This window comes from Molothrus ater, chromosome 6, assembly GCF_012460135.2.
Source record: "Molothrus ater isolate BHLD 08-10-18 breed brown headed cowbird chromosome 6, BPBGC_Mater_1.1, whole genome shotgun sequence".
In the NCBI taxonomy this organism is placed as follows: domain Eukaryota; kingdom Metazoa; phylum Chordata; class Aves; order Passeriformes; family Icteridae; genus Molothrus; species Molothrus ater.
In genome coordinates, this window is record NC_050483.2 from 52,310,380 (window position 1) to 52,336,337 (window position 25,958).

A 25,958-nucleotide genomic window follows, 5' to 3' on the forward strand; every position below is an offset into this window, starting at 1 on the left:
ATATAGTCCTGCTCAGTCTTACCAATTCCAAGAAAATGAACTGCCATTCTCTATTTGAGAACAAATATACTGAACAAATATATAAGAAATTTCACAGGGGATAACTGTCTCACTCAAGTTCCACTGGTATCTATGGCAGAACAGGAAAATGGACCTAAGTATTCAGGATCCCAAGCACTGTTATAATGCCTGAAGTATTATTCCTTTCCTCACTTCAGAACAAACTTCCTCCCACCCTACATGAACCAATGCCACTTCTTCTTAATAAGAACATACTGTTAGAATTTATATTTAACAGGACATCATTGGTAGAAGAACTAGATAAACCTGAAGCCTTTGCAAAAGCAGAACATTAATCTAACTATTGTGACTCAAACCTAATTTCAGAATACACAAAAATAGCTTTTTTTTGGGGAAGATAATCTGTGTAGGAGAACAGAGCTGATTTTTGCAGTGCATACACCTACAAAAAGGGTATATTGTCAAACGAAATCAGGAAAAGATATTCTAAAAAAATCAGCATCACCAACTTAGCATCTGAACTCACACTATACAGGCCTCTATAAAACTCTCAGCCAAGTCATTAGGATTCAAAACTACCACTTTGTTTATCACTGATTCCTACTTAAAAATTAGGTGCTAACAGGAGGTTTGCACGGATAAACTAATAGCATTGTCAAGCAACAGATTTTCAGTGATATGGATGAGTCAGTCTTCCCTCAGGACAGATGCCAGTATTTGTTTTTCTGCAGCGCTCAGTGCTTCCTAATTAATGCATCACCAAACACAGAAACACAAAGGGAGCAGAAGCTCAGAAATATTTAAATGTGAACTACTATTACACATCCCCCATCTACTCCTTTATGTTACTAAAGAGCAACCAGACTTCTATCTCCTGTCTCTTACACCTGCCTCCAAGTAAAACCTCTCCAACACAACACTCCTCCCCAAATGGCAGGAGTAAGAGAACAGGATCTCCTGAGATTTTTAGGGAAACAAAAATCACACAAAATATTTAATTAAATCCATCCACACAATTCATCACACTCTGGACTTCCCATGCTAGTATGTGTTATCAAGCCAAGCAAGTGGAAGAACTAGTTAAGCACTCATCTGGAAAAAACTGAAATGCCTCTTAATATTGAACAAGGCTTTAAAACACCCTTTGTTTTTTAAACAGCTGAAGAGCATTAATTCTACTTATTGCAAAATAAATTGCATTACTATAATTACCATGCCAGAGGCTTACCTGTTAATTTGTTCTTCAACCGTTCAATTTCTTCATTTAGTTTTTTAATCTCCTTATCACGGCTTGTATTTGCTGTAACACACACTGGACCTTGGAGGTTCTGCACTGTCTGTGCAGATTCTTAAAATCCAAACAGAAAGGAAAAGATTTTCAATAGAATATATTCCAATGAGCAGAACTAAGAGTCCAAACAAAAATAAACCACCAACCTTGCAGTTTTCTGTTCAAATCCTGCTTTTCTTGCTCTAATTTCCGTATTTTCTTTTCATAGCCTTCTATTTGTGAAGTGTTCTTTAAGTCTCGCTGTACATCCGTGTCTTTGGTTACAGTGTCAGACTGCAGCACACTCTTTAAAGTGCCTCTATCAGATAAAGAGCTGAAAAGAAATACATAAGTTAGGACATTTTAATAAATACTCACAGCAGTCTATAGCTGGGACATGCTGGGATTCCACCAAATATGCATCTTAAATTTACAAGTACAATTAGTGCAGTAATTGTTACTGTAGAGACAATTCTCAGGGTAAAGTTATTACTCCCTAGCTACTGTGCATGCTGCTGTAGAATTAAGATACCTGCATGCAGAACTTCAACAATGCAGATATACCTTGACTTCACAAACTGCCTAAATGACTGAAAGTATTAACTCTCCCATGCCAAAGGTTACAAGTACCTGGCAGAAATGGAAGCAGGTAAGTGTACCTGCACTGAGATACCTGAGGGACAATCCCAAAAGTTTAGTTTAAAGTATGGCAAAGATGGATTTAAGTTAATGTTTCACTGTGAAAAGAATGACACACGTTTTAGGTTCATGGGGCAACAAATCCCAGCAAAGAGAAATAATGGAATAACAAATAGGTCAGAATACTCTAAGATCAGAGACAAGCATATGTTTGGAAGATCTCTGAAGTCAGATGGAGGCCATTCAAAAACATGCAAATTGAGCCACTTTGTCCATGCTCAGAACCCTCTATGTTAACTTGGTCTCCCAGCAGGACAGTGGAGCAATGAGATAATCCTGAACAGTTCCTGGCACATGTCCAGTGTGGACAAGACTTGCTCTCAGCCTCTCAATGAAGGAACTGCAATTGACACATCTAATCCCTTAACTTTCTTTCATTTCAAATACATAAAATATTAAATAAAAAAGCACCTAATCTTGGCAAACAGGATCAAAATATACTCAGACATTTGAAAAAAAATAAACAAGGAATATACATGGGCTGCATGTATACCTATGGATATCAACCTTTCTACATGTTTATAAAAATGAGAATTCCCAGGAATTAGCTGCATTTGGGAAACAAGTTTCCTATATAAAACATATCCTTTGCTTACCTGTCAGTTGTGTATGTAAACCCAACGAATGGCAAATGCAATCCAGAAAAGCCTGTATGAGAACTTGGTGGCACCACTTCCTGCATGAAAACAATGTGCATGAAAACCCAAGAGAGAGCCCATACAGAGTGAAAGGCATTTCATTGAGCCTCAACAGCTAAAAGAGACACAGCTAATGGAAAGATTTTTCTTAATACACCAACTGACAATTGGCAGTTATGCTCCACTGCCCCTGGACAAGCTTTATTTCAGATCAGGTCGCCTAATAGAACGACTTGAATTTCAGAACCTCTTGAACTGGCACTTGAAAGGGCAGCATTTCAACAAGTTCAAAGCACAATATAGCCAGTAAAAGGAAACCCAAAATTTCAAGTTCCTAATTAAAAGTGACCTGGCACCAAAATGCATGCTGTTAGTCTTAGTGTTTTAGTTACTGTCAGACATGCAATCAAAAAACGTGCCAAAAGCTCCTAATTTCTTGGAATACAAACCAGGTGAAAAAATTACCACAAAAGCTCTCTACTCCTCCTGAACCATTTGTAAACTAGAAGAAACAGAAATGGGGTGTGCAACACCAATGTTCCCTTACTCCAAGAACCTGCCTCCTGCTTCTTAAGTCAGTGGAGAAATAGCAGGATGAGTCCTCTCACTTGGATAGCCGTGCTTGTAAGCTACACAGAGAATACATGTGTATTTGTAAAGACAGATTTTTTTTTTTTTCACCTTTGCAAAAGCATAAATCCAAATACAGGCTCCCTGTTAGGGTAAACTGAAAGGGCAACTAAGAGGCTTTTTTCCCTACCTAAACATGTTTTAACTTTGACCATGTAACAGTAATACAGTCTGGCAAATGCTACCACTTAAAAAAGCAGCTCATGATTTCTGATAACACAAAATGCCAAGAGATTAAAAACTTGAATTTTTCACCTTTGGAGTGACTTATTTTTAATCTCTTTCTTTATTTTGAAGTAAATTCTCACTACTACCTTACAGTGCAGCAAGGATGCATACTTCCATTAGTAATATCTAAAAACAAAGACTCACTGGATTTCTTAGTACATCATCATCTACATCAAAGTTTGAGGTGTCAGAAGGACTGCTGACTTCTGGAATGTAAGGTGCTTCTAGGTTTCGGATGTTGTCCCAATTAAGTCCTTCAAAAAATGCATGAGATTTAAAATCCTCTATTCCATTTTGTCCCAGCCTACGCTCTCTGCTGCAGATAAGTCTCTGAATAAGGTCTTTTGCTTCTTCAGATACATCTGTAACATGGGATGGAAACTGAAATCGTTCCTAGAAAACAAAACAAACAGAAAGTTTTAGAGAAGGAACTAATTCCAAAACTTACAATTGTAGTTTCAAAAAAAACATTGAACTACACCAATAAAATGAAATTAATAGTTAATTATTAGTCAAATATTGTTTTAGTTACAGTGAGCAATGACAGAGTACAATTCAACACATTCAATGACAGACTTTTTGTTTTAGATTGGATTTCAAGTACAATAAATAATTTTTCAATTTCTTTAAAACAGATCTGTTTGATCTGTGATTACAATAACACTGTTAGGAAAAGCAAATTTTTTTTAAGACACACCGGGATTTTTGCACACTACGATATATTAAAGATCATACAATAAAGACAGACTGGTATTCTTAGTCAGAGGTCCACTGATCTCCTGGAGATGTACTCCTCAAGATTAAATTTATTTCAACCCTTAAAACCCCATGATGTTAGTCAGTTATTTATGTTATCATATTTAAGAATGTATTTTTCAAATATATAGGTTAAATACCTGTATTTCTTACCAAAATATAATCTACATTTAGAAAATATTTCTATTCATAAACAAACATAACATCTAAAAATTGTAATTACCACTTACAACTGAAATTACTCTAGACTGAAGAAACTGGAGTAGATTTTAATTTTGATTTGTGATGACTGCTTAGATTTCCAACAAGAAAATCAGCACTTAGAGAAAAATTTTAATTTGTCAAATAATTAAATTTCTTCATTTCAGAGAAGCAAGCTTCCTAAAACCTGAACCAACAAACCTACATATCAATCTAAAACACTGTGAAAAAGCAAACAACTACCATCACTTCAATATCCTTAAGTAATAAGTTTCTCTGTAAACATAAACTCAGAACACAAGAGATTTAATACAGCTCTTACTTCATGATTCATAATCTTCCCATAGGTTTCCACCAGTGACTCTGCATAGAAGGGTGTTTCACCATAGAGCATTTCATACATGCAGACACCCAGTGACCACCAGTCACACTCAGGCCCATATTTCCCCATTCCATCTTCCATTGCTTGCAGTATCTCAGGAGAGATGTAGTCAGGAGTACCCACTGCTACTGATGACTGTACCTTAAAAATAAGACAAACATAATTCTCTTAAGTTTTCAGTTTCTCTCAGCAACTGTTTTACTCAAACACTACTATTTCTGACAGAGACACCACGACACGGTTCTGGAGAAGGAAGAGATTCATAAATTCACAGCAACATAACAAAGGAAGTATTAAGAAAGTAACAAAGACTGCAAAGATTAAGTTCCGTTCTACTGCTACATAAAATCACTTGATATGTTTTATTCTGAACAGAGTAGAAACCCAAAATAATCACAGCGAAATAATACTGTGAAAGCAGAAAGACAAAATGTATTTTTCCTTTGTGTTGGTTTATATTTTGAAACTTCAATTTGCTGCCCAGAACTTGAAATGAAAAATGAGTAAGTAGGGAGATCAGGTCCTACCCCTGAATTTTATAGTTTCATTTGAATATCATAGAACAAATTTCCTGGGTAAGGTTTAATATGTCAGAAATCAGTAAAATGTTTCTTGCCTAATGTGCAATACAGGAATAAGGTGGAGAAATTACTCTGTGCACAAGTACTAGGGAAGCCCTCACCATCAGGGCAGACTAATCCCTAGGAATATGTTCTCAATTCTAATGGCTCTTTCATTTACATTTTTATGGTAAAGCTTTGACAGACATTTTATGACTAAAGAACATCAACAAGATGTGAGTTTGTGCCAAAACCAGTGAACGATGCCATACTTTGGCAGGATTGGCACGCCTGGAAATGCCCTAAATTAGTCAAAACAAACAAAACCTGTCACAAGCACTTCAGCTTTTAGAGGTAAATCCAATCTGCTGCACAAGATGGCCAATTACCATCATGTTGCTGTTCCATTTGTCAAAGGCATATAAAACAAACTTCTTATTAATTGGAGACTCAAGACAATCATTTAGGTTGGAAAAGACCTTTAAGATCATTAGGTTCAGCTGTTAACTGGACCTAATGCACTGGCAAGTCCACCTAAATTGCGTGCCCAAGTACCACATCCACATCTTTTTGATACCTACAGGGATGGTGACTCACCCTACCCCCTCAAATGGTCATGAGGAGAAAAAGTGAAAACCAGAAAAATATAGCAAAGGATAACTTGAAAAGTTAGCAGCTTGTAAAATAAGGAGATGAAGACTTCAAAAACTCATTTAAGTATGTTGAGTTATACTGCACCCTCAATTTTTAGTGTGTCAGAAAGTTCACAATCTATCACATCCCTGCTGATGTCTAATCTCTTTAAAACCAGCAACTCTCTTAGAAGGTCCCACTATCAGCAACCCAAATAAATGGAGCTTCATACATACTGTGCCATCTTCACTCATTTTCAGACAGGACCCAAAGTCTGCCAGTCGTATGTGGCCATTCATGTCCAAAAGAACATTATCAGGCTTTATGTCCCTGTTATATAGATAGAAGTGAAAGCATTTACACATACAGTATTAGCTCTGCTTGTAGAGATTAATCTTGCATCAAAATAACATAGAATCTTATCCAATGATGTAAACTCTTTTTGGTACTATTTATGACTCTCTCCCCCCCGACCAACCCTAAAGCCACCAGTTTTGTTGCACCCTAAAATCTGCATTTCTTTTCAAATGTGAAGTCCCAAATGCTACTACATGTGCTGAAAAGCTTAAAAACTCCACAACACCTTCAGTTTAATCTTTGAGAAGGAGACTAGAATTACCAGGAGTAAACAAAAATAAGGTGCTCTAATACACCTTGCTACATAGATGTGGAAGCTGACAATGGCTGAGTTTTAAGGTGCTGAATTCCAATTTCACACTTGACATTTGTGAGAAAAACTGTGACAGATTTAACAAAGGGTCCTCATATGTGTAAAAAGCCTGCCAACTTGATACATTTTTCCAACACAAACTTGAATTAACCTTTTTTAACCAAGGGCTAATGCTCTGAAATTAATTACTGAAATGTCAGTAATACCACTGCTCATTAGCAGTATTAATACAAAATAATAAATGCTAATCTATGCCTGTCTACATGAATTTAAATGTTAAATGTGTATTTACTTGTCATAATACAGAAAAATATGTGCTGAGAAGATTGGACTATGTCACTGTGCTTCCCCAAAAAATAATCAGTAATTCTGCATTGTTAAACTTATTCCATACATTTCAGTTCCAGATATTGTCAACATTCCACAACCACAAGTCAAGCTCAGTAGTTGCAGGGTACTATAAAAACTAATATACAACTATACACTGATTTGTTTGTTTTTTAAAGAACACTGCTCACAGTGGCACTTGCAGCAGGAGCCAATCTCTGCTTGGCATGCAGCTCTCACTTGCCTCAGGGACCAGCACTGCTGCTCAGAAAGACTTAATGCCTCCTCTCTGAGCTCCACTGTCTCCTATCTGCAGCTAACAGGTCATATAAGCCCTTAAAGGGTCCTTGAAACCCTCTCCAGAGCAATCATGCTTCCTCCTCATCCATTCCAGTTGCCAAGCAGTAATTTCTTGGGCACTGGCACACGTCCTGTTCAAAGCACGTGTTTTGGCCACAGAGACACACACTCCTATTGCCACAACAGACCTGCATTCAGACCTGGGAAAGATGTAGCTGCTCAGTAATTTCCTTGGAAATTGGTGCAATGGTGCCTCTAGTGAACTTCTCTGAGGCTGTAACATTTTTAAATCCCCAAATATTGTCCACATTCACTCACAAGAGTTTTAGAGAGTTTAAATATCTTTTCAATTTTTAAAACAGCAATCAAAATGCAAACAGAAGAGTTCAAAGCATTATGACTGAGAATCCCTTATGCTTTTTGAACTTTAACTGTGCAGCTACTACCCACCACAACCTAAGTTCACTTGATGGTAGCCAGTGATTCAGAATACACATCTTGTGTGCAAAAACAATTAGACCAGCACATGCCCCCTGATTAGAAAACCTGTTTGAGGATGATCTCAGGTAAGTAGATGCACTGATGTTATCATGGGCTTACTGTGCATAAATTTTGCAGAATGTCTACACCTCTGTAGAAAGTTCAAACCATTTCAAACTGCTTCAAACTTCTAGGTTGCTTGGACAAAGGCAGATAAATATTTATTAAGTGAATTGAGAATAAGTCAAGAGCCCTGATTAAAAATAGAACAGACTTTAAAAGGTTAGTCAGATAAATGTCACTGCTTCTGATACCAATCCATCAAAACTTGATATTTAAAATAAAGTAGCTTATACAGCTATTATACAGCATAAAGTAAACATGTATCTATAGTAGTTTGCTTTTGGCTACTGTGTGCATTTGTATACATAGCAGTAAATTTGGGATTAACTTCAAATAACTGTACCTGTATATTTTGCCAAATGAGAAGGTATTTTACCTGTGCACATAATGCAGCTCATGTATGGAATGTATAGCAAGCACCATTTCACCAATGTAGAACCTAGCCATATCTTCAGGAAGCTTGTCTTCAAACTTACTGAGAAGTGTCAGCAAGTCACCACCAACATAGTAGTCCATCACTAGATACTGAAAATAGAGAAATAAAGCAATAAAGTACTGAGAGACAGCTGGCAAGAAAAAAAAATAAAATTCATCAGTTAACCCCTGAAAACCCTTCCACTATTTTTTTCTGTGCCTGTGAAAAGCAGTCAAAATTGGTGGTCTTTTTTTTTACTTTTATTTACTTAGTATAAAAAGGTATCATATTCCTTTATTAATCACAGTAAGAAAGGCACATCAGCATTTAGTTCCTATGATAAAAAAAACCCAAACAAAATATGACAAAAACAAAGAAGTAAATCAGGATGAGTTTATTTCTGTCTTAACTAGTATCACAAAGAAAATGATCTAATATCACCAAAACTGGTGCATGTTATCGACTCTTAAACTGAAAATTTCCAAAGAATGACGAAAGAAAAAAAAAAAGTATAGTTAAAATCAATATTTGATGCAGCTTAGTCTAAAATATACATTTTATTACTTTTTTAGTTAGGGTACCATTTCAATACTACTCATTGTTCCTGAAGTGGCACTTATCACATCAACATCTTCAACCACTCATCTTGGCACATTCCACACCATGGGTGCATAACACAGCTGGCAGGAGTCTGATGACACTGAACATTACTACACCATACATGGATGCCCACAACAAGCCAAAAGCACTGTCAAGCCAGAGGCACTACAGTGGGAAATTTAACAGTCAAACATTGGTGTGCTTTTGAATGTATTTCAGTGAAAAAGTAAACAGCCTCCTAGGCCAATCAGGCACCATCCCATCCATGGAAAGGACCAATACTGATAGGATACATGAAGGAAAAGGACTCAGGCATGCCATTTGTTTCTCATACCACAAAACAAGGATTATGTTTGAGGTATTTCTTAGCAATATCCACCTAAATCCAGACCATCACTTCAAGTATAATGACTTCATCTAGTACCACCAGTCTTGAGCCACTTTGTTCCATGCTTCCCAAGATGATTTGATATGTGGTTTTAATACTAACTTGGCTTATTCTGGAATTAACTTTTCAAAGCCATCATCTTATTTTTCTCCTCAAAGTAAAGCGACCTAGAATCCACTGTTCCTGCCACAGATTCATCTTCCATGAGGGAAACAAATTTAAGATAGAAATGCAAAGAACATGAAGTGCAATAATAGCCATTACTCACTATCTTTTGGATTAAAAGAGCAACTCCAAAAGCCACAAGTTTTGATATTTTTCTCTATTTTATTCAAATTACTGCTTAATCTGATAAGCAAATTGCATCATTTATGTTGAAATCAGTCTGTGGGTACTGCTCCAAGGAACTTTAAACATGTACTGAGCACTGTACACACTTAATACTTATATTTGAAAACAAAATGCTACAGACAGAAACCATCAGTCTTCTCAAAGGGATATTATCTTGAAGTATTTTCTCTCAAATTCAAGGCAAAGAGGCTTTATAGAACCTTCTGTGGAAAGTGAAATATCTTCTCTGTCAGAGACAGGGTAATGCACTTCTGTCAGCTCCCAAAGCATTTATAACTCAGCAAGAACCCAGGTGACCCATGAAGGAAGGCACTTGGATCACAGAAAGATGGTGGTATCTCATCTTTGAGGAAGCAGAACTTTATTAATCTTTCAATTCAAAATTATCTGCTTGCCAGGAGGTGCTTCTCCCTTCTTATGGGGTTAAAATAAAAGCTATTCTGATGTTGAAATCTCACAGTAGTGCATTTCTTCCAGGGAAGTGACTACATTGAACGGTGAGAGTAGTTAGGAATCAAAGGAAAAAAGGATATCAAAATAGTCTCATGAGTACCCAGAAGCCTTTGAGAGGCTGACAGCAGGGAAATACACATATGCCCTTTTGCATGACTGAGACTGGGAAAGAAAATTAAGAGATCCGGAAGGAAGAGATGGAAAGTTCAAGTTCCATGCAAGTTCTCAATATTCAGGGACTATGTTTCACTTACATCATATCTGCTTCAGCTAAATCACCAAAGGCTGATTTAACCCATCTTGACATAGGCTGTCTCTTATGAAAGCTTTTTAAGAACCAGAAGAAAGTTATGCAGCATTTCCATGTAATGTCATTTAAGAATTGGCTGATTAGAAAACAGTAATGAATGATGCATTAACTTGAAAGATTTTAAAAACACAAGAGCAGAACCAGAAAATGAACTCCAGAACATATGTATTTAATAGAATTTTGTATTTCTTGCTTAAATTGAAGTTCTGCTTTATCAAATGCTCTGTTAATACTAAAGGCAGAGAATAAAACTAAGTACTTTTAGACTCTCCAAAGGCAGGTACTACTTTTCTATGTTAGTATCTTACTTTTTCTTTGTCTCATTCTGAATCCTTTATCATGCAGCCAGAGGAGGCAGAGAACTAGGTGGGAGAAAACACAAGGCTCTCCCTCTGCTCAGAGTTAGCTTATGTGGTTTTGCATTAAAGAATCATTAGATATAATGCAAAACATCACTGGGAGAAAATACTGAAACCTAGAGATTTCTTACAGAGGACTAGGTTGGAAAACCAAGTTCTGTTGTCTGTTCTTGCTTTGTTCTCAGCTTTGTATTCCATTCTGCAAGGACCATGGATGAAGAGCACAGCTAAAAAGTAAACAAAATCTGCCCAGGCTCTGTAACAAGGCAGCACTCTCCATGATGAGGAAGAATGTAGCTATAAACATCTTCAAGCTCCAAAGAGAATTGAACAGAGATCTCTTAGGCCCTGGACAAGTACTAGATGGGATGGAAGAGAACCTTCTGTCCAGCTTTTTGGATGAATTGATTTCTTGATGTGTTTCACCTTTTCTTCATGCATCATTTACAATGGTGACTGAGATGTGGATCCACTCCATCTGTGAGCACAGACACTTCCAGGAGATGGTTTCTGAGTAACAGACCAAATTGGAAGGCAGCACCTCAGCACATGCAGGAGCAGACCTCAGGCAAGCTGGGAATCTGCTGACTTTGGCTGCTAGGCAGAACTGTTGCCTTCTTAGATACTGGATCTTAAATGAGATGTCTACCTTCTGCTGTCAAGTGAAACTTCAATATCTAAAAACCTCTGGGAACTTTGGGAAAAGATTCCCCCTCTGTGCTGTCTTTGCTCTTGCTTGTTATCTCACACAGCTAACAATTTTTCCTTAGGTAGCTCCATTCTTACAAGCTACTTGGAAATACAGAACAGAATGTTTTTATGCAAGTCTGAAGGTTGCTTCTGTGAGAATTTGAAGCTACAAGCTGATGTGAAATCATGAGGCAGTGCTAGAGACAACTAAACTGCCAGAGATTGAAAATCTGGATCTATCACAAACCATTCAATGGAAATTAGCCTGTAAATGAGGGCTTAAGATGTGACTGCTTATTTTCCTACTATGTGCTTGTTATTCTAAAAATACTCCAAACATGACAAACTAATGTGTTTTGTCTCAGCATCCGTGGAAATGTTTGAGTATTTACTAACTCCTGCTGAACTCCTTGGCAGCCTTTTATAAATACATTTTTTCTTATTTATAGTCATGATTTGCTACCATGCTACTAAAGTATTAAGAAGGTGGAAACTTTCACACTACAGCTATGTCAGATGTTACAGAAACAGCAAGTTTGCAAACCCAGCCTGAAGCAGCCACAAGGAAGCTGCATGGTTCAGTATATTGCAGAATATTGGGGCTTTACTGACTTTGCTCCTAACCAGGACTCTGCTGTATTCTGTGACTGAAGTAAACAGGTTTGTATGTCACAGTTGTAATAACCAATCATAAAGAAATGTCATATGAGTACAGATTTTATAAGTATTTGCTAAAGTCTCTCAAATTACTGAGATGACCAATCTGCTGATTTAAAGATATATTTTATAGAAATACTTTCAAGAAATAGGCTATGTTTTCCCCTAAGGATTTTAAAATACCAACTTTTAAATTACTTTTGCCAGTTTAAAACAAAATATTGCTTTAAAAGACACTATTAAAGTTTAAAATAAAATATTTCTTACTTCCACAGAGTTCACACATCTCAGATTACTTAACTGCAACCTTATTCAAAATACTAAATTTGAACATGTTATTTTTTATGCAAAGAGAGATTAGTTCATTTAAGATGCTTAACTAAATCTCTATATACTACAGTCCTTCACAACTTTCTCACTCTCCTGGAGTTACAGTCAGTCCCTTTGAAGTTTTGCTTCAAGGAGAAAACAAGAATGTTGAAACACTGCTGTGAGGCATGAGGTGGACAGATTTAATGCACTAATATTTTTTAAATATACCAAAAATAAAGTTCTTTCACAACCCAGAGCTTTTATTTACTGATGAATCAAACATACCAAATAGTTCTCATCTTGAAAGGCATAGTGCAATGTAGTAATCCACTGACAATCTCCATTCACCAAGACATTTCTCTCCTCTCGGAAGCAAGCTGTCTAAAGGAAGAGAGGGGGAGAAAAGCCATTGTCAACAACAACAAGTAGTTTTCACAGGATGAATATATATGGATGTTTTATGGGATTATTTCAAATTACTGAACAGAGGTCTCTATTCACTGGGATTCAGTCTACACAAGTGACATGCCAGGGAATCTCTGCAGGTTTTAGGCAGGCATTCAGTCACTCTAATCCTGACTGTGACTTTAAAAACCCCAAACCAAATGAACCACCCCCCCCCCCCAACCTCTCCTCCCCCCAACAAATCCTAAAAAACTCCACCAACACACAACAGACCCAACACCAAAAAGCCCACAAGCCAACTCAAGTCAAAGCTAAATCTCTGTTTTATAAAACATTTTAAGTCAGAAAATAGTAACTTGTCACTACCATCTGTAGCAGAAAGATAATGGCTCTAGGAAAGTAAGTCTGATTCTTCTGATAAAGACTTTTATGAAAACAGTTTCATGTATACTTTTTTTACAGTACAGTCCCAGTTCCAGACACTGCTAATACACTATGGGAAATAAGCAGATTTTACTATTACTGTCTTATCTTTATCCAGTATAATATATATTTTTATTTTCAATAATCCTTCCCCAACTTCAAACAGCACACTGCAACACTTCATAGAAGCAAGCTCTGTGTAACAGGTTTTCTCAGCATCTTTACATAAAACCAACTTTCATAAACTTCAAGAGAGTTCTCCCCAATAAAAATATATTAATGTTTTTATTGGATCAGAATTATCATGAAACAGACCTTGGGACTCTTCTACTACTCTCAATCCAGAGAGGCATTATCAGGATATTTGACAGCTACAGATTGAGGTGTTTGTGTTCTAGAAAAGAACTATTTTTTTTTAGTCATTGCCACTTCTTCAGATGTCTTAGAAAATGTCCTATGGAAATGTGCCTGGGAAGCCCAAGCCTTACCATATACTGACTGCACCTTACAAATGTATCTCCAACTATTTTCCCTTCAAAGGAAGCCAAATTCAATCTACAATTTTACTGAAGAAGACCATGCTGTGGTCACATTGTAAATTAGTAATCACTGGTGCAAAGAGAAGTAAATTGTAATTAAATGCCAACTGAGTGGTTTAACGGTTTACGAATTCAAGGCCAAAGCAGCGCTCTGCAAAAAAGGCTGGCAGCTCCAGCAGCTCCAAGTAATCCTATCCCCTTCCCACAGCAGCAGAGCATTGCACTTCTCAGCTCTCCTGGCACCACGATGTGAGGAGGCTGCCAACATACAGAACTAGTTTGTTTATTTTTGAAGACATCAGTCCCTTGATCCAGTTCACTGTGCAACCTCAAATAGCGAGGGAATGTTATGAACACTGAAAACCCAGCAATGCTGCTGAACACTGCATCTTGAATTCAGAGCATAAAATTCTCCTCCTCTGCTTACACCAGCTTAAAAGGCCTTGAGACGTGACTTGAAAAAGCATGACAGGCTACCTAATCAGCCAGTCAGGACTTATTTGGAACTGTCAACAGTAATACACTAATGACTTTGTATTTTGCTGTGAGAACAACGAATACAAATGGTCCTTATCAACATAAATGGCATGCCTATTTTTGCTTCTAACCCATTTACGGATGTCAGGTGATATTCACTAATCTTTATTTTATTTTAGTGGCTTCCAACCATATGGGATTTTTTTCTTGCAGCTAGTACATGAATAAGCAGTATTTTGCTAACTTCTTGCTATGTTTTATGTCATGCACAACAAACATAAAGCAGTGTAACAACATGCATCTTAACCCACTCATAATAATAATGATAATATTTTTATATAATAATAGGTGAGGTGGGTTAATAAAATACTTGAAGTCTGCTTTTTCAGTGGAACTCTCCATTTAAGAGGCTACTGTATTCTTGCAGGCTTCATTTTAAAAATGAACAGGTTTTACCACATTTGGGTAATTTTTAACACCCAGATGTCACATGAACTTTATATGCAGGATGCAATGTCCTGCTTATCCAGAAAAGTCAAATCAAGCAAGCAAACTGATCAGGAAAAGACAAAGTAGTTCTGCAGAGAAGACAGTTCCTTTATTGTCCTTTGTAGATGGGGAAAATCAGCAGAGAGAAACATTTTTTTGACTGTTACTTTTCCTAAGTTTGTCTTGGGAAAACTATTGCTCATTATACATCCTTTATGCCTGCCTGAGAGGATAAGACGAGTTAGTTGCATGATTAGAACACAATTTGTAAACAGCTGTCTTCTCTACATGCAAAAGCTGCACCTACTTAGGCCACTTAATGAAATCACTTTAAAAATGACCGAAGTAAGACAGCATAGCTGTATTTCCATTTCAGTTTGGGAGACCCCTGCAAATATTTGTGTTTAAAACAATTCTATACTGACCAATGAATTAACACAGCTGAAATCTGCATAGAAAGGGCACCAAATTTCCCTCCTCCAGGGAAAGGCTTAATGCAAAACTGCTGATGCAGCACATCCCAGGGTGTGAAATCTCCTGTCAGCTCAAAGGAGAGCCGGGTGGCAGCGGCTGCTGCCGCCTCTAAAGCACTGCATGGATGGATGGATGGACAGACTGTGACTAAATCAAGCAAAAGGCAGTGGTGAAGAGGGGCTTAACAAGAGGGAGGAGATTTTGTCACAGGAAAAGGCCTGGCACTGACTCACTGAAAGGAAGGGAGGGACTAGGAAGGGCAGGCTGGGGGGAGGAGGTGTCAGGAAGGGGACAGAAGAATGGGACAGGGAAGGGTCAGCAAGCTCAGACCTCAGCAAAGCCACTACTGCTTGCCCCTTAACAGGACTGCTGCAAGTCCTGATGCAATACATGTCTTTTCTCTTCAAATCTACTGCTCATTTATATGCTAACTTACATAATATTATGTATGTGCCATAAGGTTTTCCTCTACCATGGAGGAGTATGTATCCTAGAAATACCTATCCTAGAAGGCTCTTCCCACTGTGTATTCTTAGTATTCTTTTCCTAATGTGTGAATTTACATTTACAGAATTTGTTGTGACAGTGTACACCTCCTTTCTCCAAAACACCCCTTCTTAAACAGATGTTACCTTCTTAACACGTTTTGTTTTACAATCTGAATCTGATCCCAAAATATTTAGTTATAGTTTTACTAGCTATATAAATCCTGTTACATACTGTAGGATGCAAAGCTCCTTAATGGATGTTTCTGAATGAAGAGAAGAAAGACCTTTTTCATAACATTTTTGTATACAGCTGTGAATGTCATAGTAGCACCAATCTCAGCTTTCATGTAGTCTTTAACTTGCCTTTACTGTAAACAAAAATCTGGCCAATAAATTCAGGGTAAGAAATAGGGCAGACTGTCTGGTAAATGAATACACAGTAATGCTGAGAACAACAGATGCCTGGAAGGGACTGTCAGACTTGATTGCATTAAAACAGCTTAAGGGAAAAAAAAGAGAAAAGAACGAAGCTCCTATGCTCATGAAATAATTCTTCCTAATCTGGAAGAGTTTCAATGTAATCTTCCTAATGTAATTTAAAAAATTCTCTGTGTTAAAAAACAGTATTACTTACCTCTGCCCTTTTGAGCATTTCCCATTTATTTAGAATTTTCATTGCATAAATGCGCTCTGTACACTTCATTTTAACAACTGCAACCTGAAAAATTAAGATATCTTTAACAGGAGCATGGTCAGAAAAATACAATATTTAAAGAGATCAATACTCACACAAAAGCATGGTCAGAGAAATACAGTTTTCAAACATTTTAATTTCACAAATCCATAAAATAAGTTACTAAGGAGTATTCAGTGATCAACTGCCATACTGATGAACTGCAGTCTGAGTCTTGGCTCCTTCTGAATTCCCCCAACATTACTATGTGATTGATGCACCCTGTGTGGTCAAGAGCTCATGATGAAGTACATGGGGGATGATACAGGAGGAGCACGAAGCTTTTCATATGAAGATGTGCAGTTAAGCTGCATTGTTTCCCAAGAACAAGTGGGGCTTGTAGTCATGCCTGCAGCCAGTGGGGCAACATTTAAAAGGGCAGCCTGAGAAAACAAGAAAGGCTGCTGTCAATAGAAATACACTACATTTGACTAATTTGTTTTCACATTTCAGGTCTCAGAAACTTGAAAGATATTTGCAAATTAGCATGCTTTTGTGTACCTTATGCAGATATTTTGAAAGAAAAAAATATTCATTTATTTATTCACCATTTTGCTTACAACATTTTACTATGCATGTTGTGAATTAGACTTGCTTACACTCATCTATTATGAACAGTAGCTCTGCACACAGCTGTAAATGGAAGAAAAAAACAAGAATACAAAAACTTCAAGGCTTAGGAATGCCAAGACTTTATTTTGACCAAGAAAATGTACTGTCATTGACCAAAGTCAATGAATTCTCAAAGACCAAAACTAATTCTTCTTGTGGTAACGCCATAATTTCCATGTTCTTCCAGCTGGCAATAGAAAAACAGGCATCATGACTAACACAGCAACATTTTCACAGGACTATACATGGACTGCTTGAATAGTTCTACTGCTATTTCTACTGCTCCTCAGCTCATCTCTATTTCAGAAGCAGAAAACCAACCAGCTTTCATTGCTTCCAACAGAGCTCTGAATAGCTGTGTGAAAAGGAATGACATCACCTCGCCTCTTCTGTTGTTTAAAAACTCTTATCTAGAAAGGATTCAGCTACAGCAGCTTTAAGAAGCTGCTGACTATAGAAAAAGGTTGGAATAATGCATCAAGCAGAGCAACATCATAAAAAGTCCTAAGTCTTGAGGAGGGAAGAGGGAACTGTAGTATCACCCTGCACCTTACCAGCAAAGAAGTTCCAAGAGAGGGGCAGGGAAACTACTGCTTCTCCAGTAACACAAGAACAGGAAATTAACATTAACAGCCTGCAGGTACATAGCTCAGCCCTCCCCACCTCAGAGAGTGAAGCTCCACTCACCAGGTCATGTAGTGGGTGACAGCACCTGGTACAAACCTGCACAGCCATGTAACAGACACATAGCTCTGAAAAAATGTACCCACTGCAGGAAAGACATGGGAATCTGGCCCTGGAAAAGGTACAGCTGGGAAAGGTACAGCACTAAGAAGCAGCTTCTCTAAGTGAAGCAGAATATCCAGAGCTACATTACAATCCCAGCGTCTCCTGGCCCACAACCACCTGCCACTGCTCCTGCTGCGGGGGAAGGATGAGCAAGATGAGAAAGTCTCAAACCAAACACACGAGGTTCCTTGGCAAGTATGAAACTGCTCAACTGACCTTCTGTAATGGCCTTAAATGTAAACAGCCTTTCTCCACTTTTCATCACACTTAAAAGTCATTGTAAAAACCTCTCTCCATACACTTAATTGGGTCATTACCCCGATCCAGCTGAAGGCACGCTGTAAGTCAAACAGCGCATTAAAAGCTTTGAGAAACTGCAAGATGCTGACATTACCCACTAGACTTTTTAAACTGTTCCAGAGAGAAGATGGTGACTCAGGAAATGCCCACACCTCCAGGGCAGGGACAGGGACAGAGCAGCACCAAGGTTACCTGCTGCAGAGGAGAGGTTACCTGCTGCAGAGGAATGAACCAGCACTCTGCAGCAGATGCGCTTTGCAAGCGCAGCTCTGTGAGCCCCGGTGTAGCAACATTCAAGTTTCATAACACCACAACACTAGAACTGCTCAGCCCTTTGAGTACAAACACAGTGCACAAATCAGAACCCAGAGAGGCATCTACTGCACTTCATCTAAGGCCATCACTGTCCAAAGGCATTGCAGGATATCACAAGTTTGGAACATGCTCAAGTGCTGAGGAGCAATGGAAGCCTGGCATCACAGAGGGCAGGCACAGCTGAGGATCTGTGTAAATGTTAGAACAAAGTGGCAAATGAAACAGGCCTGGAAAAAGAAGAAAGGAAAAGAAGAAAGGGTGCCAAATCTGTAGGACTTATTTAGCAATTCCCCAGTCACCAACTATATTAGTGCTATTTATTTTCAACTGAAAAGACTGCTTTAAAAAGACCAATTTAAACTTTCTGGAGGAAGATAATTGTCTTCTGTGGAAGAGAAAGTATAGTTCATAAAAAGAAAGCTGACTCATATTTTCACATTAAGTGGTTATCAAGTTATGGCACCAGTAAACACACTGCTGCTTTACTTATAAGGGTGACAGTGGGACAGCTTCTCATGTCAGCAGAAAAATTCATTGAACCACACAGCAAATTAGGTAATTCCCCATGAATTTTATCTCTGGAAAGAAATCTTAGGACTGCTGAAGATATCTCAAAGAACTGACAGAATTTTTGCCTGATTAGACCTAACTCCTCAACAAATTCAAATAATTAGGATTTTTTAAAAAGAAAACAAACAGAAGAGCATAACCCAAACTTCATTGATATTGAACTGAAACAGGGAAGCACAAATAAAATAATGCCCTGATAAACTCAGTGCTATTATAAGGAAGAATACTGTTACAATACTGGAAAAGATCCTTTCTTCCATAAAATACCTCAGCATTTCCTTGAGTTACCCTTCTTTTACTTTCCTCATCAGGTGGCAGCATTTCTAAGTTTACTTTTGTCACATAATGCTTTGTCTCCTTCTGAGACATTGCAGTGGAGTTGTTTTTTCTTACTTTTATATTAATTCTTCCTTCTCTGACATACCTCAAATTCAGTTACAATAACCAGAGTGACCACTTTGTGAGATCAGAGGCCTCTCACACTGCAGTTGTGCAAAGCATGCAAGATGTCTGGTTTTAAATATGATGTTTTTTATCCTACATACTGATCCACCACATCTACTAATGTAAGGAAAAACCATTCAGTTGGTGTTCAGATGTATTCCAAAGGACATAGATTTGTACACTGCTACAAATGCCTGCTTTAAGAACAAAAGCATTGTTTCCATCTTCAGAGTTTAAAAGTTTAGTGGCTGAACAAGTGCTCATGTTATGCACAGACAAGGATTTAATATTGGTTTTCACTCTCCATTTCTAAGCCTAATAGAATTTACACTGTATTAGTAGTTAAAAGAAAAAAAAAAAAAAAGAAGTATGCTAGGAATAATGAAAGGAAAAAATGTACAAGCAGAGGTATGATAAAACAGCTTCTCAAGAAGATTTAATAACCTAAAATATTCCAGGCCTGGAAGAGGTAACAGCTATGACAGACACAGGAAACCAGGAATGTCATGGAGAACATGAACAGAGAACAATAATTTACCACTTCTCATAACACAGACATTTAAAAGCATCAACTTAAAAAAAAAAAAAAGGTTAAGATTAAGGAAGTACTATTGTCACAAAAAAAGTTCTGGAACTCAGCCACAGGCTGCTGTGGCCACCTACGTATTCAGAAAGTATTTAAATATTTAAATACAGACATACTTAATACCTGAGTAACACACACTGCAGTGTGGGCCTCAGTGACTACTGACCCCCGAGTTAGGGGGGTGGGCTGGGGACTCCCTGAACCCTCAGCCACTGGAAACTGTGAGGATTCAGCTTTGCTCTGTTCTTAGATTTTTTTCCTACACTTCTCTACCTGGCCAAAGGGGTGGGACATGGGCTAACCATCCACCTTTAATGCCTGTGTCAAACTAAGGAAATTAAAACTTATTCCAATTTGCATCTCATAATGCCAGATTGGAATGCAGAATCAGGGGGGCCAAATGCTCAACAATCACAAAGCAGTCTGGTAGATATTTAAGTGATTCTCTTTTATTAAGTCTTTAAAATGTGACAAGAAAAAAATTGCAGGTGCAAGGGTCTCCCCAGCACTGTAACCTCCCCTTCAGTATGGACTGATCACCATCTGATTTGATTAGCATCACCATGACTTGTCATGCTCAAGACTGAGGCAACAGGAAAACTGCAATAAAGCTCAAGTATATTTCCTCAAGGATTTCAGAAAGCCTAATGAATCCTAGTGCCTTCACTTCAACCAAGTTTTGACATATTTATGTAAAAAAAAAAAAAAAAAGACAAGTGGGGCTAAGGCATAAGTGAGACCCATGTGTGGTAACTACAAGCCACAACACCCCATCAGATTTGTATTGCTTCTGCCATCCATTTCCTTGCCATATTTTGTGTCTCAAAGCTCTGCTTCACTTGCAGTGCAATAAAATAAAATAAAGAACCAATATAGCTAAAGTAGCTTTCTAGACTTCAGCAAGAGTTAGTATTTTCCTTCTTGAATTGTTTTATAGGAGTATTTTGCTATGTTTTGATCTTCAAAACCCACTCAATACTGACATTTAGGGCTTCACTGTGCAAAGCCATCCCAGGCCAAGTTCCACCTTTCCCAGTGTTCCAATGAAATCTAGAGGGTGCAAATCTGAGCCAAATCATCCTCTACAGACAAGACAGAACTTCCCAGCACTGTACTGTGCCCTCTGAGTGACACCATCATCATTAGTAAGCAGCATCGAGTTACAAATTTTATTTTATGTAAATGGTAAGTATGGTGCAATAAAGTGCAGAAATCATTTAAATATAAGACTGGCTTTCCAGAAAACAATTAAGACAACTAACAAATCCTTCTTAAAAATGATGCTGGCATTAATTTCAAAGCAAAGACAAAAAACTCGCTAGGACACTACTCATGCTCGTGGCACCTTAAACTTTCAGGTAGAATTTATCTTTAAGGACTGGACCTACAGGAATAAGGTGAAACTGGACTGCAAAATGTTCTCAGCTGAAAAGAAGAGGAACACAGACTTACAGGTGATAATACTTGTGCAAACAGCTCATAATGGCAGGTAGTTAAGAAAAAAGGCAAACTGAATCTGGAATTCACAGGCAGATACACACCACTGGGGATGGGTAAACATTACTGCCTTGCAATACAAACTCTCTGGAAACCCCACACACAGCCACACCTCAGAAAAATAAACTTCATCTGGATCAGGTGTTAGAGGACAGCTGAGGTGATCAAGAAACTAAATGCTACTGTGGGAATAGAAAAAGCCTTACTTGCTAAAAAAAAAAGAAAATATAAAGTGTACATTATTGTTTTTATTCAAGGCCAGGGTGGATGGGGTTCAGACCAACCTGGTCTAGTGAAAGGTGCCCCTGGCCCATGGCAGAGGGGCTGGAATGAGATGATCTTTAAAGCCCCTTCCAACCAAAACCATTCTATGATTCTATCTAAAAATAAAATTGGAAGAATGGCATCAATAAAAGTGGATGATAAAAAATCTCCTTAGTCTAACAGACAATAAAATTACATGGATAAAACAGTGTAAAATACCATGAATTAACCTTTGACGGGAACTTGGAAAGGCTTTAGACATTTGAGGAGAGATTTTAGTCAAGCCTTTCAACTGGGAGAAGAGACAAAATGTCATTTCAGATGTAAATAATTTACCCGTAATGTCTTATTACCAGATTTATAATTGAATATTACATTCATTTCCTTTGGCTAAAGCTTGTTTATGCCACATTTACTCTACTATTTCTGTCTCATGCTATTGATACCCTGCACACCAGCTACTGCAAAAAACACTGCAGCAACTACTTTATCCTCCTGACACTTTCAGATAGGAAAAAGTCTTTGATATATACCTCATTAGTTGATAGTTTTAATACTGCATCTTTGAGGAAAAACTGGTCTGGGCTGCTCTATCAGTTTTTTTTAACATCTATTTTACATATAAATTTAAAAACCAGAGTGTCTTTTGATAGAGTTCATATGCCATGGCGCAGATTTCCAAAGCAAAATCAGATTTTTTTGAGCATGCAGTGTATATCTTCATGTTGTGCAAATAAGAAATCCCTCACAAGTCCCAGCCAGAAAGACTCTGCAGAAGAAGAATAAAGGCCCCAAATAGCACCTAAGCTGTTCCCTCAGGGCCGGGGGGTTTGCAGAGACAAATGTCTGCTCTCACAGCAGCACCACAATGAACTGTGTCTGTGTGTCTCTGGCTCCTTGCAACCTGCCTGTCTCCATAGTTACTTGGTGCTGCCACACAAACACACACCGAGCTGGGGAGGACTGAGATAGCAACCAGCTCTTTTGAAGCATTTTCAAAACAAAGCAGCTTCTTTCTTCATCCATTTCCACAGCAGAAAATAGCTTGCTTTGATTTAATTTTTTCATGAAGAGCATATTAAAGAAAAGCAGAGCTAATTAAATACTTCTTTGCATCGTATTCTGAAGGCTTTGACTCTTTGAATAGTTGAATGAAAAGTGTCATATGTGGTGTGCAATACTTTGGAATTCTGTTAATCTACAGCGTAGGAAGGTACGGTCCCTGCTGGGCACCTAACAGCAACACCAAAGCTCTGAATAGGTGAGACAGCCTTAATTGCAGTCCATAGGCTCCCTGTGCCCCAGGTTAATTTCTACAAGTGCATCAAAACACTGAACTCAGTACCCTACAGCTGTGATTCCAAGGTGGAGAGGGCACAAAGAGCTCTGCCTCTCACTGCAGAGCACGACTGACCACAGGAAGGTCTGCTCTTACATATTCCCTTCTGACTCTCACTGCAACCTCAGCCAGTATCTCTCTCATTAGAAACCACATCAGTGATCGGAACCTGTGGTACACAGGGGATCAGCCTTATTCTCTCTCAGCCATTATTTTCTTCTGGAAACACATTTTTCTGTCTGTTGATCCCAGCTGAGACTGTGACTAAGCATCCCGAGTTGAGGTGACGTATTATTACCAAACACTACACAGATCAAGTCTGTGCACAACAGCATTTACATGAGAAGGTATTTCTAATCCATCCAGGACAGTAATACTTAGGTGGGGCACATTAAGAGTTTTAGTTATTTTTGTGCTAAGCAAGACCAAGCAGTTCCACCCTTCTGCTGGAACCACAGTAAGTATTGCTCATTCAAGAAATCCTTGCTAACAAACAAGGGAAGGAAGACAATTGTTTCAGTCCCACACTGCCAAATTTCCAGGAGGTGTCAGCCACGTTATACAATCCAAGTTCTCAAACAAGGTACATTTTGACTCATTCTTCCTTCAACAACTGCTCTTTGACGGGAGTGTTTGTCTACAGCAGTATGCCTAAATGGTCATTTACACAAAATCAGGACAAGTGACCTTAAAGACATACAAGCACATTATTGAAGGCAGATGAACCTTGCAAAGAAGCACATGCAGTCCCCATACAGTGTCCTCTTCCTATCCCTCTCAGCCTGCTTGCTGTAAGCACCATTGCTCCCAGTTCATCTGGCACGTGCAGCCAAACACCAAACACACAGGAAGCACTTCTCAGGCTGGCCTGAGATTCCCAGTAAGCACAATCCCACCAAGCCCAGGTTCTCAGGACATCCTTTCATTTCATGTAACGGTCCATGGTGTTTCTAGATGAAAGGAATAGTCAGGCACAGGCAAACTTCAAACCACAGCTCAACTGCTTTTTGGTTTCTTTGTTGTTTTGGTGTGGTTTTCTAAAGGTTGAAAATCTGAAAGTTTTGCATTCTATGCTGATATTCCTTAAATCTCCTAAAGATTGTATTTTCACTTCTGTGTAGTTTGAAGAAGTGATTTTTACTCTTGTGTAGTTTGTGTGTTTTCTGTGTAGGCCACAAAATACTTCGTGCTACACAAAATACTCTTTCTTGTCTACAAACACAGATTTCTACAGTCATTTTATTAATAGAAACCAGAATAAAGATAACAGAAAACCATTTTACTTCTGAATTTATTTCAGGGGGCTTTTCACTTATTATTAGTTTTGCTCCCTGTGGAGGTTGTCCCTCTGCACAAGAGGTACCTGCCTGTATGACCCAGAAAATGAAAGACTAAAAGTAACGCTGGGGCACTCAGCTGGGTATGGGTATATACCCAGGCAAGTACAGCCTAGAGATGAGGAAGAACCATGAGCACTTTATCCTCCTTCTAGCATTTCAAATTATAAGCTATTCTAACTGTCACACACTCAAATACTGTGTAAAGCTTTTCTTCCTAACTATGAAACTTCTGAAAAAAATAAATGACATTCTCAAGCCAGTGACTTCCTGAGTCAGAGCCTTACATGCTGCTGTAAGAAATACTCAGACATTCAGTTCTCCCTAACTGCAAAGTGGCTGGCTTCCTTTATGTGAAAGGAGAAGTCCAGGTGGCTACAGAGGAAATCTCTAGGCTCTAAGCTAGGCTGTTTCTCCCCTAGCATAATAATGACAATTTAACAAACATTTTTCTCTTGCTTTCTCAGACATGCCATGCTACAAGAACTTTCATTAAGATGGTTTTGCATTGGGTTATGTTCTCATACTGCTGGAAAAAGTGTAAAGAACCAAGCTGAGTTCTGCAAAGGAGAAAGAAAGAAAAAGGTACTGACATGCCAGTACAGATGTGTTCTGGTGATTATATCAATCTGCCTTAGATACTGATTTTGCAGTTGTGTTCACAGGGATAAAAGCTCCCATGTGCTCTCAATCCTCTTTTTGGTCAAATACCACGTTTCCTTCCTTGGCTTACATCTTTTCTGGCAAAAATTGACCACTGATCCTGACTAGTAACTAATATCATGCTTTTATTTTGTTTGAACTGTATTTCTTCAAAGCTACTGATTTATGCAAAAGTTCTTTGGGAAGAATAAAGCCCCTGGCATTCTCCAAAAAACCCAAAGAAGCTAAACTGAGAAGAATGGAATGTAATTTTCATCCTTTTTGAAGTCTACCTTGTTTAGCTGTTCAGTACTTAAATTAAACTACTTCATTCTAACAGGAATATGTTTAGTTTAATTCTGAATAATTTATTTATATATTTAAACAAATATTTTATAGGTATTCTTAGAATGTATTTTTAGCACATAAAGCCCATCAAGTAATTTCCAACGTAGTTCCCATGTATGTATGAAAGTATTATGGAAAAATTACTCACAACTCCTCCATTCAGCTTTCTCAAGTGTTGTTTTATACAAGTCAGATGCCACCAGTTCCTTTCAAGAAACTACATTTCATTTTCTTATTATGGAATGTCAACCTTTACATAATTACTATTTTATAATACCTATAAAATCTGGCAGTTATAGCAGTGTGGTATATACAAGGGTCAAAGGATTCTTTCATAAGCAAAAAGCACAAAATATTCTGTGGCAAGAGGGACTAAAGTATAATGAACTTAAAATCAATGATTCCTGTATAATTTAAACTGATCAAAAGTTTCA

At 38.0% G+C, this 25,958-nt stretch overlaps 1 protein-coding gene across 8 annotated transcripts in view; it reads right to left on the reverse strand.

Moving 5' to 3' along the window:
• CDC42BPB (CDC42 binding protein kinase beta) overlaps window positions 1-25,958 on the reverse strand; it is a 91,170-nt gene that overhangs the window by 33,747 nt on the left and 31,465 nt on the right. For all 8 annotated transcript variants that reach the window (XM_036383240.2, XM_036383234.2, XM_036383233.2 and 5 more), the window contains exons 3-11: window positions 16,383-16,466; window positions 12,739-12,834; window positions 8,295-8,443; window positions 6,255-6,348; window positions 4,766-4,966; window positions 3,631-3,879; window positions 2,587-2,666; window positions 1,459-1,625; window positions 1,250-1,369 (exon numbers count right to left, since the gene is read on the reverse strand). In XM_036383240.2, the coding sequence (XP_036239133.1) occupies window positions 1,250-1,369; window positions 1,459-1,625; window positions 2,587-2,666; window positions 3,631-3,879; window positions 4,766-4,966; window positions 6,255-6,348; window positions 8,295-8,443; window positions 12,739-12,834; window positions 16,383-16,466 (1,240 nt within the window). The remainder of the gene's footprint in view (window positions 1-1,249; window positions 1,370-1,458; window positions 1,626-2,586; window positions 2,667-3,630; window positions 3,880-4,765; window positions 4,967-6,254; window positions 6,349-8,294; window positions 8,444-12,738; window positions 12,835-16,382; window positions 16,467-25,958) is intronic.